This window comes from Hemiscyllium ocellatum, chromosome 22 (assembly GCF_020745735.1).
Source record: "Hemiscyllium ocellatum isolate sHemOce1 chromosome 22, sHemOce1.pat.X.cur, whole genome shotgun sequence".
In the NCBI taxonomy this organism is placed as follows: Eukaryota; Metazoa; Chordata; class Chondrichthyes; order Orectolobiformes; family Hemiscylliidae; genus Hemiscyllium; species Hemiscyllium ocellatum.
Window position 1 is genome coordinate 17,545,042 of NC_083422.1, and position 12,845 is coordinate 17,557,886.

The 12,845-nt window shown below is 39.6% G+C and overlaps 1 protein-coding gene across 1 annotated transcript in view; it reads left to right on the top strand.

Moving 5' to 3' along the window:
* Nucleotides 1-12,845, top strand: part of hectd2 (HECT domain containing 2) — a 139,699-nt gene that overhangs the window by 99,858 nt on the left and 26,996 nt on the right. Inside the window, exons 12-13 of the mRNA XM_060841778.1 lie at nucleotides 1,803-1,899; nucleotides 9,184-9,291. Coding sequence (XP_060697761.1) covers nucleotides 1,803-1,899; nucleotides 9,184-9,291 — 205 coding nt within the window. The remainder of the gene's footprint in view (nucleotides 1-1,802; nucleotides 1,900-9,183; nucleotides 9,292-12,845) is intronic.

Sequence of the window (12,845 nt, forward strand, 5' to 3'; positions counted from 1 at the left end):
TGGTAACAGAGTATTGGGTGGCCTCAGGTTTTATGAAGGATAATATTTTGTGGAGACGGGCCAGAATGTAGTGGAATAATCAGACCTAGGGCAGTATTCCAAAGGTAGAAATAGATGGTGTATTAAATATTTGGTCGGAAGCTCATCTTGTGGTCAGAGGTACCAAGATTTGGTAAACAAAGAAATTGAGTATTTATTATTTTGAAAGCACATTTTTGGTTTATTTATTGCATACATTTTAAGATCAATATACCCTTTTTAGTATCAAAACATGCTATTCAAAGTTGTAACATATGGCACAAGGGTGCCCCCTTGAGGATATTTGACCCATTACAGGGCATTTGCGATTTTGGTCATCAGATTTAATTACAAATGTGTAATAATCAGTCTCACAATCATATTAGCGATATTTGTATTTAAACAAAACATTTTGAGGTTTACAACTGAAGAGATTTTGAATAGAGCCTATTCTTTGTGACGCAAGTATTAGAAATATAAGACTTAATGCAGTTTAGCATACATCTAAAATAAATATGTTTAATTGTTATTCAATATGATTTACTGGAATTAAAAGTAATCTATAACTGAAGGAGTGTCTTGCCCCTGTTCTGCATTTTCCTTTAACACCTTGCACCATTCTGTATTGTGTACCACCAATTAATTCTTCACCCATGGTCCCTTCATTAGCTGCGTTCATAAATGTTTTTTAGAGAAGGAACTAAACTTCTCAAAAACTGATTAAAATTTATGGATGAAGAAAGTTTTGCATGGGAATGACTTGTGAACTGGTAAGTGGAGTCTGTTGCTACGTAATTGAATGGATTGCCTGAAAATCTCTGACCCTCCGATTCAGTGTACCACTTTACCTTTTAATCAGCCCAGGTATGCTGCTGCCCACCCACCTACCTGTCCTATCTATATCTTTGCACAATTACTGGTTTATTTGGCCGGAATACTGCATGCCAACTACTTCGCCATCAGTAGACATTTGTTAGGGATCACGAATCATGATAATCTCCACTTTGTCTCAACACACCTGCTTGAATGGTTTGCTTTTCCCTTGCTTATTTGGTACTGCTGCACGTACCTTGATGTGAATAGTTAAAGTGTTTGTCTGTGTCTGAAGCCATAGCTCACTTGATAATATTCGTACCTCTAAGTAAATAGTAAATTGGGTTCAAATCATACTATAGTGGTTTGAGTGCAAATGTCTAGGCTGACGCAGTGGAGTACTGAAGGAGTGCTGCATTGCTGAAGGCACACAGTCTTTTAGTTGAAGCATTAAACTGGTGCCTGGTCTGTTTTCTCTGGTGGACAGTAATGATCCAACATGTTAATTGAAGGAGAGCAGAATTGTTGTCCGTGGTGGCCTGGCCAATATCTATCCCTAAACCAGCACAGAAAAATATAATTATCTGGGCAGTATCAAATTGCTGATGGGAAGAGCTTGCTGTGCACAATTGATTGCTGCATTTTCTACATTACCAAAGTGACTTCATTTCACTTCAAAAGTAATTAATTGATTGTAAAATATTTAGGGAGATTCTGAGATCACAAAAAGTTTTCATTTTCTTTCACTTTGTGCTCTCTGGGTCGTCTTTGCTTACACCTGCATGTTAAACTGCTTCACAAGGACATATTTTGTGCTATGCCATAAAATATTTAGTGGTGATGTTTTGGAAAGGTCTGATACAATATGTACCAGATGCAGGAAATGTAATTGCGTAGCTAGGTTGCAACAGCATTGTATTACTAATTCAGATGCCCATAATCCTTTTTGAAGACTTTTTTTTAAATTGCAGGTTTTCCTTCTGCCAGTTTCCTTTCATTCTCTCCTTAGCAGCAAAGAAAATTATTATCCAGAGGGACTCTGAACGTCAGATGATCACAGTAGCTAGGGTAAGTAAACATTAGGCAACTTTTCTGGAAATAAACTTTGGTGAGTGCTTGGCATTGGATCATTTATATAAGAAGGTAGAATATTTTGTTTTTAGCACTCTGACCTGGTTTATCTTTTTAAAATCTTATTCACACAGAACACCCCTAGTTTCTCACGTTCCAGCTAATGTTCAGATTTTAGTCTCAGCCACTGTTTGAGCTTGTCATTCTTGCTCTTGTGAGAAACTAAGCTCACACATTTCAATAATTTCAGTCTGAGACAAGATCTGAATCAGTAGTGTCATTTATTTTACTCTTGCAAGAGGGTGTGAGGTCCACCGTCTGTCTACAAGGCAAGGCAAGGGACTCACACACCGAATTCAACAAATACTCGATATTTATATAATTTGATTTCTATATATATTTTTTTTATTTCATTGCTCCTCCCCTGTTTACATCCTCCACTTCCCTAAGACTGGTACCCATTACTCCTGTTTATATCTTGCCTTATCCGGCCTTGTCTGTGACAAAATGCTTATTTCTGGCCTCACAAGGCCGTTTGACCTCATCCTGCTGTGGGTCATGGTTAGGCATATCCTTACCATTATCTACTCCCTCCATCTGTGCCTCCCCTCTCAACACCTTATCTAATCGCCTGAGTTTCTGTAAAAGTGGGAAACAGATGTTTATACCTATTGTTTGTACAGGCGTATCTAGCTTAATTGCCTCCCCTCACAGCACTTATCTAGTCGCCTGTAATATCTACCATTGTTTTGCAGTCCCGTTTCTTTCTTGCATACACGTTTAGCTAATACAAAAAAACAATTATGCATTTCCTCCACACAGTTTCCATTCTTGTTGACTCAGCTCTTGGCTGAAACAATTACACACTGGTGTGAGTTCATTTACTTTGTATAAGTAATTATAATTGCAGAAGTAACACTACTTTACCTATATCCCACAATTTCCCCGTTTTCTTTAATTACCATTTGTTATCTTCTGCATTTTTCTTTTAAGCATCGTATTGGAGATTTCATCCATCTTGGTCCCACTCATCCCTTCATTATTTAGTCGATGAAGTTCCTCTGCCTGATTCCCTTTTAGGGGCATCTGTTTCATCAAGGTTGTCTCAATCAGTCTTTGGGCGAGCCCTCGTATACAGGTTATGATACAACAGCCAATGGCCACCAATACCCAGACTACTACTATCAGGGAAGTAAGGATGGAACCACCACCCCCTTCCTTCTGTTAAAATCATATCAAGGGCCATTCTGTTCTCCCATGCCATCCTACTTGTCGCATCAAGCTGTTCTGATATTCCTTTAACCGCATCTCTTGTATAATTTTATAAATCGCTGTTGATTATGGAAAATGTAATTTATCCAATCTACATTTTTATTAATTGTTACCCACCAAAAGAGAACTGACTCAAAGCCTGCTGCAATCTAGTTACAAACCTTGAACTCATCAGGTACTCCCCTAGGGACTCCTATAGAATCGAGATAAATCCTGTCATCGAAAGAAGTGTCTAACAGTGATCTCTTACCCCTTCCCTTTTTCCCTACTATCTTTTCCTTCTCAAGTGCCAGGGTAAATGGAATTGCCAATTGTACAATTGCACATATCCCTCTCTAATCCAGAGGTAGGGTGGGTCTCAATATTTTGCCTCCACAGTACCACCACAGATCCGCTCGGGGAACCTTTAGTGCTGAGTAGTTCCCTCCCTTCTCTGTTTCAGTAACATTTTTAATCTCTGTACATAATTTCAGCTCCCCCAAATCTCTTGACCAACTTGTACCTCGTCTACGCACACGACGTGTGATTTCCAACTGCGGCGGAAAATGTGGGGGTGACTTTTGTATCTTTCTTCTCCAAGGGAGGGAACATCAGAGGTAGGGAGGTACAATTCCTATCATTCCATGCAGTCTCATCCTGATACAGGGCTATCATACATTTCATGCCCTTCCTGTCTTGCTTCCACCCGAGTGGAAAGGGAACCACCTGGGCCACTGGCCTACCGGAGGCACGTGCATAGCAATTGCTTTTGTTCAGATTTTTTACAGTATACTTTACGCATTCAACTGCAAATGTGTTGCTGGTCAAAGCACAGCAGGTTAGGCAGCATCTCAGGAATAGACTTTTTTACTTTACGCATTCAACCCAGGCATCTGCATCCCCGTACCCAGTTTCTATTTCGATAGTCTATTTCAAGTCCTTTACCTCTATAATTTTTACTACTGTAGGATCAGTGGGAGGGGTGAAAGGTTGTATCTCATAATCCAGTAGTTCCGCCCGTTTTCCCTGTCCTATGCTAATTCGAAAACAACAGCCTGAGAAATCCTTCCAGTTTGCTTTCATTTCTATCCAAATGTTTCATTTAATGGTATCTCATAGGTGACCCCCCCCCCCCCCAGAATTATTTCGTGCCATGTGGTTTTCTTTATTATCAGGTATATTGGGTACATTTTTTTATCGGGACAATCGCGAGCTGGTCGGAATGGGGTCTGGTGTACTGTGACGAGACCATTATACCAAGTAACATCCCCATAGGACTTAAGATGTATCTCAGAGCTGCAGTACTGTCTCTGATTATCTACATCCCCACAATTTACTAAGCTGCATACATATGAAAGTGATATTTGACAAAATCCCAAAACTAAGAGGGCTAGCATCATAACTCTAAGCATTCCCAGTACTCTAAAGATTATGCTGAAGCATGAAAAAAAACTTAATATACAATTCTACAGAAAATCTCCCGCGTTCGCATCGCCACTGTATAATCAGTTACTCAAAGTCTCTTTAGTCTGAGTTTCAGCGGGTCTTGCGTTGATTCGGCTGTCCACTCGTCTTCCTCAACTGGAGAGTCCACTTGCCCTTTTGATCCGAGTGTAGTGAGTCCAGCCTTTCTCCGCTGTCCTTATTGCCGTTTCGGTAATCAAAAGAGCCTGGTACGGCACTTCCCAGTCCGGCTGCAATTTAGTCTCTGTCCATGATTTTACTGAGACCCAATCTCCCGACTGGATGGGATGAACGGTGAATTCTAGGGGTGGAGTCTGTGCCAATAAACCCTGTTTCCTGAGGAAAGACAAAGAGGAGGACAAGCCCAGTATATACTACTTTAAGAACAAATCTTTAGTTTCGGGAATTGGCAATTCTCCATTCGTTCCCAGATAAGGTAATCCAAATAAGATTTCATAGGGGGATAGTCCCAAATCTTTCCTTGGGGCTGTTCGTACTCGCAAGAGAGCTATAGGTAAACATTTGGTCCAGGGGAGTCTGGTTTCTATTATCAATTTAGAGAGCAGTCATTTGAGTGTTTGGTTCATTCTCTCAACCCTTCCAGATGATGGCGGGTGCCATGGAGTATGGAACTCCCAGGAAATTCCCAACCCTTTCATTACCCCCTGTAACACTTTGAGGTAAAATGTGTTCCTTACTAGCCCATAGCGGGGAATTCTGTGCTCCAATATTGTTTTAGACACCCCACTCGCAGTGGCAGTCACAGCCTGCACACATTCAGGCCATCCCCAGGATACTGGATCCAATAGCTTCAAAAGATATGCTACTAGCTGTTTCATTCCTCCCCACCTCTGGGTTAATATTCCCCAAGCCGCTCCCTGATCTACAGTAGCACAGAGGTGGAAAGGTTTGTCTAGCGAAGGTAAGGCTAACATGGATCAGATCTCTTTTGAGGTCCTCAACTAATTCTTTTTCCTCATCATCCCAACTTAGACATTTTGGTTCCTCCTCTAATCGTTTGAGATATAATTTCTTAGTCTTTTGAGCATAGGAATCAATCCACAATCTGCAATATCCCGTTAGACCCAAAAATTTACGTAACTCCCGTTTAGTCCTGGGCAGCGGCATCCCCACTATTCCCTCTATCCATTCCGGGCTTATCTTTCACTTTCCCTCACTAACTAAATGTCCCAAGTATTTCACTTCTCGCTCCACATATTGTAATTTGTTTTTAGATACCTGCTGGCCCGGGAAATTCAATAATTGGTTAGTGGCTTCTACTACTCTTTCTCTTCTTTTTCCTGTTACTAAGAGGTCGTCTACATACTGCAACAGAGTAGTCCCCTTGGGGCTGCTAAATTTCTCCAATATTTGTTCTAACATCTGTCCAAATAAATTCGGGGATTCCATAAATCCCTGGGGAAGCACAGTCCACCGGTATTGCTGTTTCTGTCCTATCCTGGGGTCTTCCCATTCAAAGGTGAACAAATTCCTACTTTCCTCCGCCAAGGGACAAGCCCAAAAGGCATCCTTTAAATCTATCACACTAAACCATTTGTGGTCATGAGGGACCTTACTTAATATCATACAGGGGTTTGGCACCACTGGGTATCTGATCTGTACTATTCGATTTAATGTTCTCAAATCCTGCACCAATCGATAAGTTCCATCGGATTTCCGCACAGGTAGAATTGGGGTATTATAAGGAGACATACATGGCTCCGACAATCCATCTCTAATCAGTCCCTCAATTACTGGCTGCAGTCCTTGTTTACCTTCTATGGAAATGGGATATTGTCGTTCACAGACAACGTCCCCGTCCCTTTATAAATTTATTTCAAGGGGAGAGATCTGTAGTCCTCCACGATTCCCTTCTCTAGCCCATACAATAGGGTCTATCTCTCTCCCACATTCTCTCTGTCGTACATGCTGCCACCCACTGCTCTGTTGCTCAATATTGGTTCCATTCTTTTCTTAACTACCTCATTAACCGTAGCTACCATCATTTTCACCTTTTGTTTTTGTCTCTCATCCTCTCTCTTTACAAACACTTTATGTGCCTCTCTTAACAATTCATCTAATGGTTTTTCACTCCACCCTTCTATCTTCTGTATCTTTCTCTGTATGTCTGGCTATGCCTTTGTCACAAAATGTACTTTCAAAAGACCCTGTGCCACTGGGTCCTCAGGGTTCATTCCAGAATATTTCCGCATTGTGTCTCTTAATCTTTGCAAGAAAGCTGATGGAGTCTCATCTTTCTCCTATCTAACTTCAAAGGCTTTAATCAAATTCTGCGACTTCGGAACTGCCTCTCTTATTCCTTTTAGAATCAGGTCTTTCAATTCCCTCATTTCTTCTCTATGCTCCGGGTTTTGATTTTCCCACTGGGGGTCTCTGAGGGGAAACTTCATCTCACCCTGTCCAGCATCCCCATCTCCAATCGGGTGTTCCCTGTCCCATATTTTAATGGCTGCTCCTTGTATAAGTCCCCTTTCTTCCCCAGTTAATAGTATATTCAAAATAGACATTGACTCAGCCCACATATACAGACTGGGCCCCAAAAATTGATCAATTTGTTCAGACAACCCTACCGGTTCCTCAACCAGGACCTTCATTTCCTTTTTAAATGTTCTGACCTCCCCACTGGTGAGGGGGGCACTCACAAACCCAATCTCTTTGTCCCCTATTGGTACCTCCTGAAGGGGATAAGTCGTTATGTTCTTCCCTTTTTCTTGAAGAAATATTGCAATATTTCTAGCTCTCCATAACTTCAAATACCAATTCATGGTTGCCTAACTTTAAAGCCTGTTCCTAACTTGTAAATATATTTATACATTGACATTCATTTATTCAGTATTTAATATTTAAAATGTAAAATGCATAGTTTCCAACTTTGAAATCCACTATAATTACCCAGTTTTAGTCCCTTAATTTAAATCCAAAATTAATTTTCTTAAATAGTCCTGACCAATCATTGAGGAGAAAGTGAGGTCTGCAGATGCTGGAGATCAGAGCTGAAAATTCCTGATGAAGGGCTTATGCCTGAAACGTCGAATTTCCTGTTCCTTGGATGCTGCCTGACCTGACCAATCATTGCTCAATTACAATGCTATAGGTTGTGAAATAATCAGAGCTGCCTTAAAAGAATTTGTCTATTCAAGTTAAAAAAATAAACTTCTAACGCATGAACAATGGCCGAATCCAAGGTCACAGATATTAACCATAGAATTTTGTTTTTACTACAATCGAATGTTGAACTGAAACTTCAACTGTCCTCCATAAATCGCTTTTATGTAAGGATGAAAGAGATTAGTTAGAAACTGATAGTAAGGCAGTCATGACCTGTAAAAAGAACAGGAGTTATCATTTTTTTTCATAATCTCTATAGAATCCTTAACCTTAAAAGACATCATGTTAAGTTTCCATAATAAAAATCAGATTCAAAACAGTCCTGGAACTCAAGCTCCAGGGAATAAAGCGTAAACATTCAATCACCAACAAACAAATGTGCATTCAAACCAAATCACAAAGGGTTAAACTTTCTACCAGCTGCACAGCTCTTTTCATTCTCTCTCTCTCACACATTGACTTATAAATTCAGATATTTACAAACCCAGTCTTCGTCCGACCTGTACTTTGGCCAGAAGACGGTGGGCCGAAGAAAGGATTTCTTAATCCATACAAAGCAACAATATTTAATCATCTTTTTCCCTGGTACAAGTGTTATTTTGCCAATTCCACAACGTCCTGCCCAACGGACTTTCTGGAGGTATGTTGTAAGGGACCTCGCCTCCATTTCCATTGCCTTTTTCTTCTTTTGTTTTCCCGAAGGCTTTTTTCCTTACCCACGGCACAACCCATATTGAGTTCCTTCGTTAGTCCCTTATAAACTACTAAACCTCAATCCCGGCCACCAAGGCAGTACTTAAAAGTCAATTTTCTTACCCTGGTCTGTGCACAGAGTTGCCTGGCCCCTTGTCGCCGTATTTTCTATCGACCTCCTTTCACTGTCTGATTCAGATGTCTCTCTTGTGGGATTTGTACCAGTCGCCCAAGGGAGCGGACCAAACCGGGACACAAGACCACTCATTTACTTTGTATAAGTAATTACAATTGCAGAAGTAACACTACTTTACCTATATCCCACAATTTTTAGTCACCCTATCAAGATTTGCAAGGTGGAGCATGTTGTTATTATAGCTCTTGTACAATGAAGAGGGACTTGGGGATTCTCAGGCTTCTTTTTATTGGACATGAGTTCTAAGGGTAGCAATGCTATGATACAGACTAACATGCAGCCTCAAACAATTTTGGCAAAAATGAAACCATGTGTTCTTCAGGTGGTTTGTAGCAATGCAAAAAAAAGAGCTTAACATATTGGAATACTTGAGGCTAATACTAAATGAAAAATGGATAAAGGCCCCATTTCCTAGCACTATTCTACTTTATCATTTTATGTAAAAATAAGAAATAATCAAAATTGTGTTCTATTGCATTGATTGTGCCCTTGCAAACGTTTAAAACATGCCACGCTAGCTTCAGACTACTCGTCTTCTTCCTATACAGCAAAGTTTGGTTGATAAAGTGTCTCGTAGACAGAAGCCAGACATCAACATGCTCTTCCTAAATGTTAAAGTGAGACGCTCGCATTTGGTTAACGATTCACTGGATGAGGTAATGTCAGCTCCTGAATCTGTTTTTGTAATTAAATTGACTATAATTAATCAAATAAATGTAAAATTTCCTCTTTGTTCGGATTATAATAAACCAATTATGAGTAGTTAAGTATTGCTGTTCAGTTTTTGTGCAAGTATCTTATGAACTATCAGATAATAACATCTGCATTGAAATGAAGTGCTACCCATGGTGAATTATTTCTGCTGAGCTGTGCCAGCAGTTATATACATAGTTTCAACATCAGTGTTTTGTGTCCTCCAAAAAAACAATAATGATCAGTAACCCAGAAGAACTCAATAACCTGCTTCAAGTAGGATCATGGATCCTATGCAATCACCTGAGCTGCTAGAACAGCACCCTTAGTTTATTCTTAAAAATGGGATACCAAAGTATCAGCAGAGGTCCGCGTACATCCAAATGTTATGATCCCAGCTTGTGTTACTACTAGACAGGTGAAATTCCAGACAGAAATGTAGCTTGATAGATTTTTTTTATCTAACGACGTGGTGTTTCATTGAAATATAACCACACAAAGCTGCAAATTTGCTTTTAACAATACAGGTAATGTTGCCATAATCTTACCAGATAATAGGGCTACACTTTCATTTACAGGGAGATGACTGGTGGTGGCCTAACATGAGGGTCACCATGCCTCAGGCGAATGAAGAGATTGAGGATGGTCCTTCATAGTGACCTTAGCCAGTGTGGGATTTGAACCCATGCTGTTGGCATCACTCTGCATCGCACACCAGTCACCCAACCATCAAAGCTAAAACTAAAACCATTTATTTCAGTAAAGAAATGTAGGTAAAGTAGAATAAACCAAACTATTTCTGCAGATGATGGTGACCTGTCTCCTTGGGTTTTGGTAATACCACAGTACTGCTTGGAAGAGAATTTCAGGAATTTTATCCAGGGACACAGAAAGAACAGTAATACATTTCCAAGTCTGGATGGTGTGTGACTTGAATAGGAACTTCTGGGTGCTGGTGTTCCCTTGTATCGGCTGCCCTTGTCTTTCCAGGTGGTATAGATCATGGGTTTGAGACATGCTGTGAAAGGAGGCTTGGTGAGTTACTCCAGTCAAGTTGGCTTTACCCTGGTGCTGTTGAGTTTCTTGTGTTTTTGGAGCTGTACCCATCCAGACAAATGATGAGTATTCCCTCACACTCCTGATTTCTGACCGGTAGATCGTGGTCAGGCTTTGGAGAGACATGAAGTGAGTTACTGCAAAATTCCCAAAATATAACCTGCTCTCATAGCCACATATTCATACAGCTGGCCGAGTGCAGTTTCTAATCAATGGTAACTCCTAGACTTTTGTTAATGGGGAATTCACTAATGAAAAGACCATTGAACATCAAGGGGTGAGTGTTAGGTTTTCTCCTGTTGGAGGTGCCCCTTGTCTGACATTTGTCTGGTGTGATTGTTAATTTCCACTCTTCAACCCATACCTGAATATTGTTCAGTTCTTCATGAATAAGGACATGGGTTGCTTCAATATCTGTGGAGTCATGAATGGTGCTGAATATTATGCAGTCATTAGCATAAGTCCCCACTTCTAATCTTATGATGGGTGAAGCAACCAAAGATGATTGAGCCTAGGACACTACTTTGAAGAACTCCTGCAGAGATATCCTGGAGGTGAGATATACAAACATATGAAATAGGAGCAGTAGATCATTTGGCCCCTTGATACCACCCCACAGTAAGATTATAGCTGATTTATTGCATTTCAAATTCCATATCTGTCTGTCCCTGATGACCTTCAATATCTTTGCCTAAAAAGAACCTATCACCATTTTAAAAATATTAAATGACCCTGTCTCTACCTCCTCCGTGATTGACCTCCCACAGCCACAGTCATCTTCCTTTGTACAATGCTGTGATGGTGTTACGAGATAGCAGCATTAGCGATGTCTTCAATCACTTGGATTGAGTATAGTCTGATCAGAAAGTGATTGGTTTGGCTTCACATTGTTTGCTTGATGCCAGGATTGTAACTGGCCAGGGTCTTGGGTAACTTGCAGTTTGTGGTGTTCCGGTGTGTCTGCTGAGCTTGTCCTTTAATGTGGTATAGTTTGTGACTTTGGATAGTGTTGTCTAAGGAGCATGACTGTGTTTGTGCTGCCCATTTTTTTACTATGTTCATCTGTGCACATTTTTAAGGTATGGTATATAAAGCTTTTGCTGATGATTTAACTTCAAACTTCTTTTTTCCTCAGTTAATCAACCTTAGCATTAGGCTAATGCTTCAGTCGTAACGTGATCTACATTAAGGCTAAAACTTGAGAATATTTCAGAAAGCATAACATATTTGTTAGAAGAGTTGCCTTGGGTTGAGGTCATTATTAATTGGTGCCTGAGAAACTGATGTTGAACTCCCTAAGATTTTCAGATTTACACCAGTGACACCTGGCAAAGAACCCAAAGGGATAATATGGGCACATTTATTTCAGTGAAGCAACTTGATATGAATTGCGCTGCTCAAAAGGGAATGAAGTAGAAACAGATTTTAAAAAGAAAAATTGCAGAGCAATTGGAAAAGAATGAAACTCATTGAAAGCTCTTTCAAGCAGCCACATTAGGCCAAATGGTCTCTTTCTATACAGTAAGATTTTGTTATAACCCACATTCAGAAGTGCATGTTTGTTAAATTTGCAGTTAGTATTAAATTAAGAAAGCCTAAGTAGGCACTTAAAGGATTTAAAAGTGAGTTAGATAACATATTTTAGCTTCCATTTGTATGCTTTTTTGTGTTTAATATGGATAAATAAAAGTTATAGGGAAAGAAAAAAATGGGATGAGACATTTACATTATGGATAATTGTTGAAATATTGGAGTTGAAGTTGCAAGACCTGTGTGTTGTAAAGTTCAACGTTCCTGACCACAGTGAAACAACAGTAAACTAATAACAATAAACAAAACAAAAAAAATGCTGAACTATATACATTGGAGAGTATTATGCAGAAACTGCAAGTCATTTACTTCGAACATCTCGAATTCCAGGTTCAGATCTGGTTACCAAATTCAAAGAGACTTGGGGGTTTTCATGGTTTGAAAGACTCTTGACTGATTCTGGAAACTGCATGAAAAAGAAAGTGGTCAAGGAGATACTGTTCCAAAAATATTCAAAGGAAATTTTGAATAAACACCAAAATATTTCCATAAGTGAGTGGTTCAATCATATATAAGCAATTGCTGAAATTGTTTAGGGAAAAATGGATGCTGAGATTTGAGGGCAAGGTATCTATGGGATTGTTCTCGAAAAATAAGCTAATATAAATTAAGTAAACTGCAATTTTGCATGTATCTTGCTTTTATAGCATGTCACCTTGTAATGAATGACATCGATTGCATCAATAATTAAATAGCTAGTTTGACCAAAGAAAAAACTGCAATTTTAAAACTTATTTGTGAAATAAATATACAATATTACATGTATTCCAATTGGGTTCAATATCATTCCTCTGATATAAAAAGATCTAGTTAAAAATCTGCAATGGCTATGTGTGAGAACACTGGCACATACCACAATCATAGGAAGATA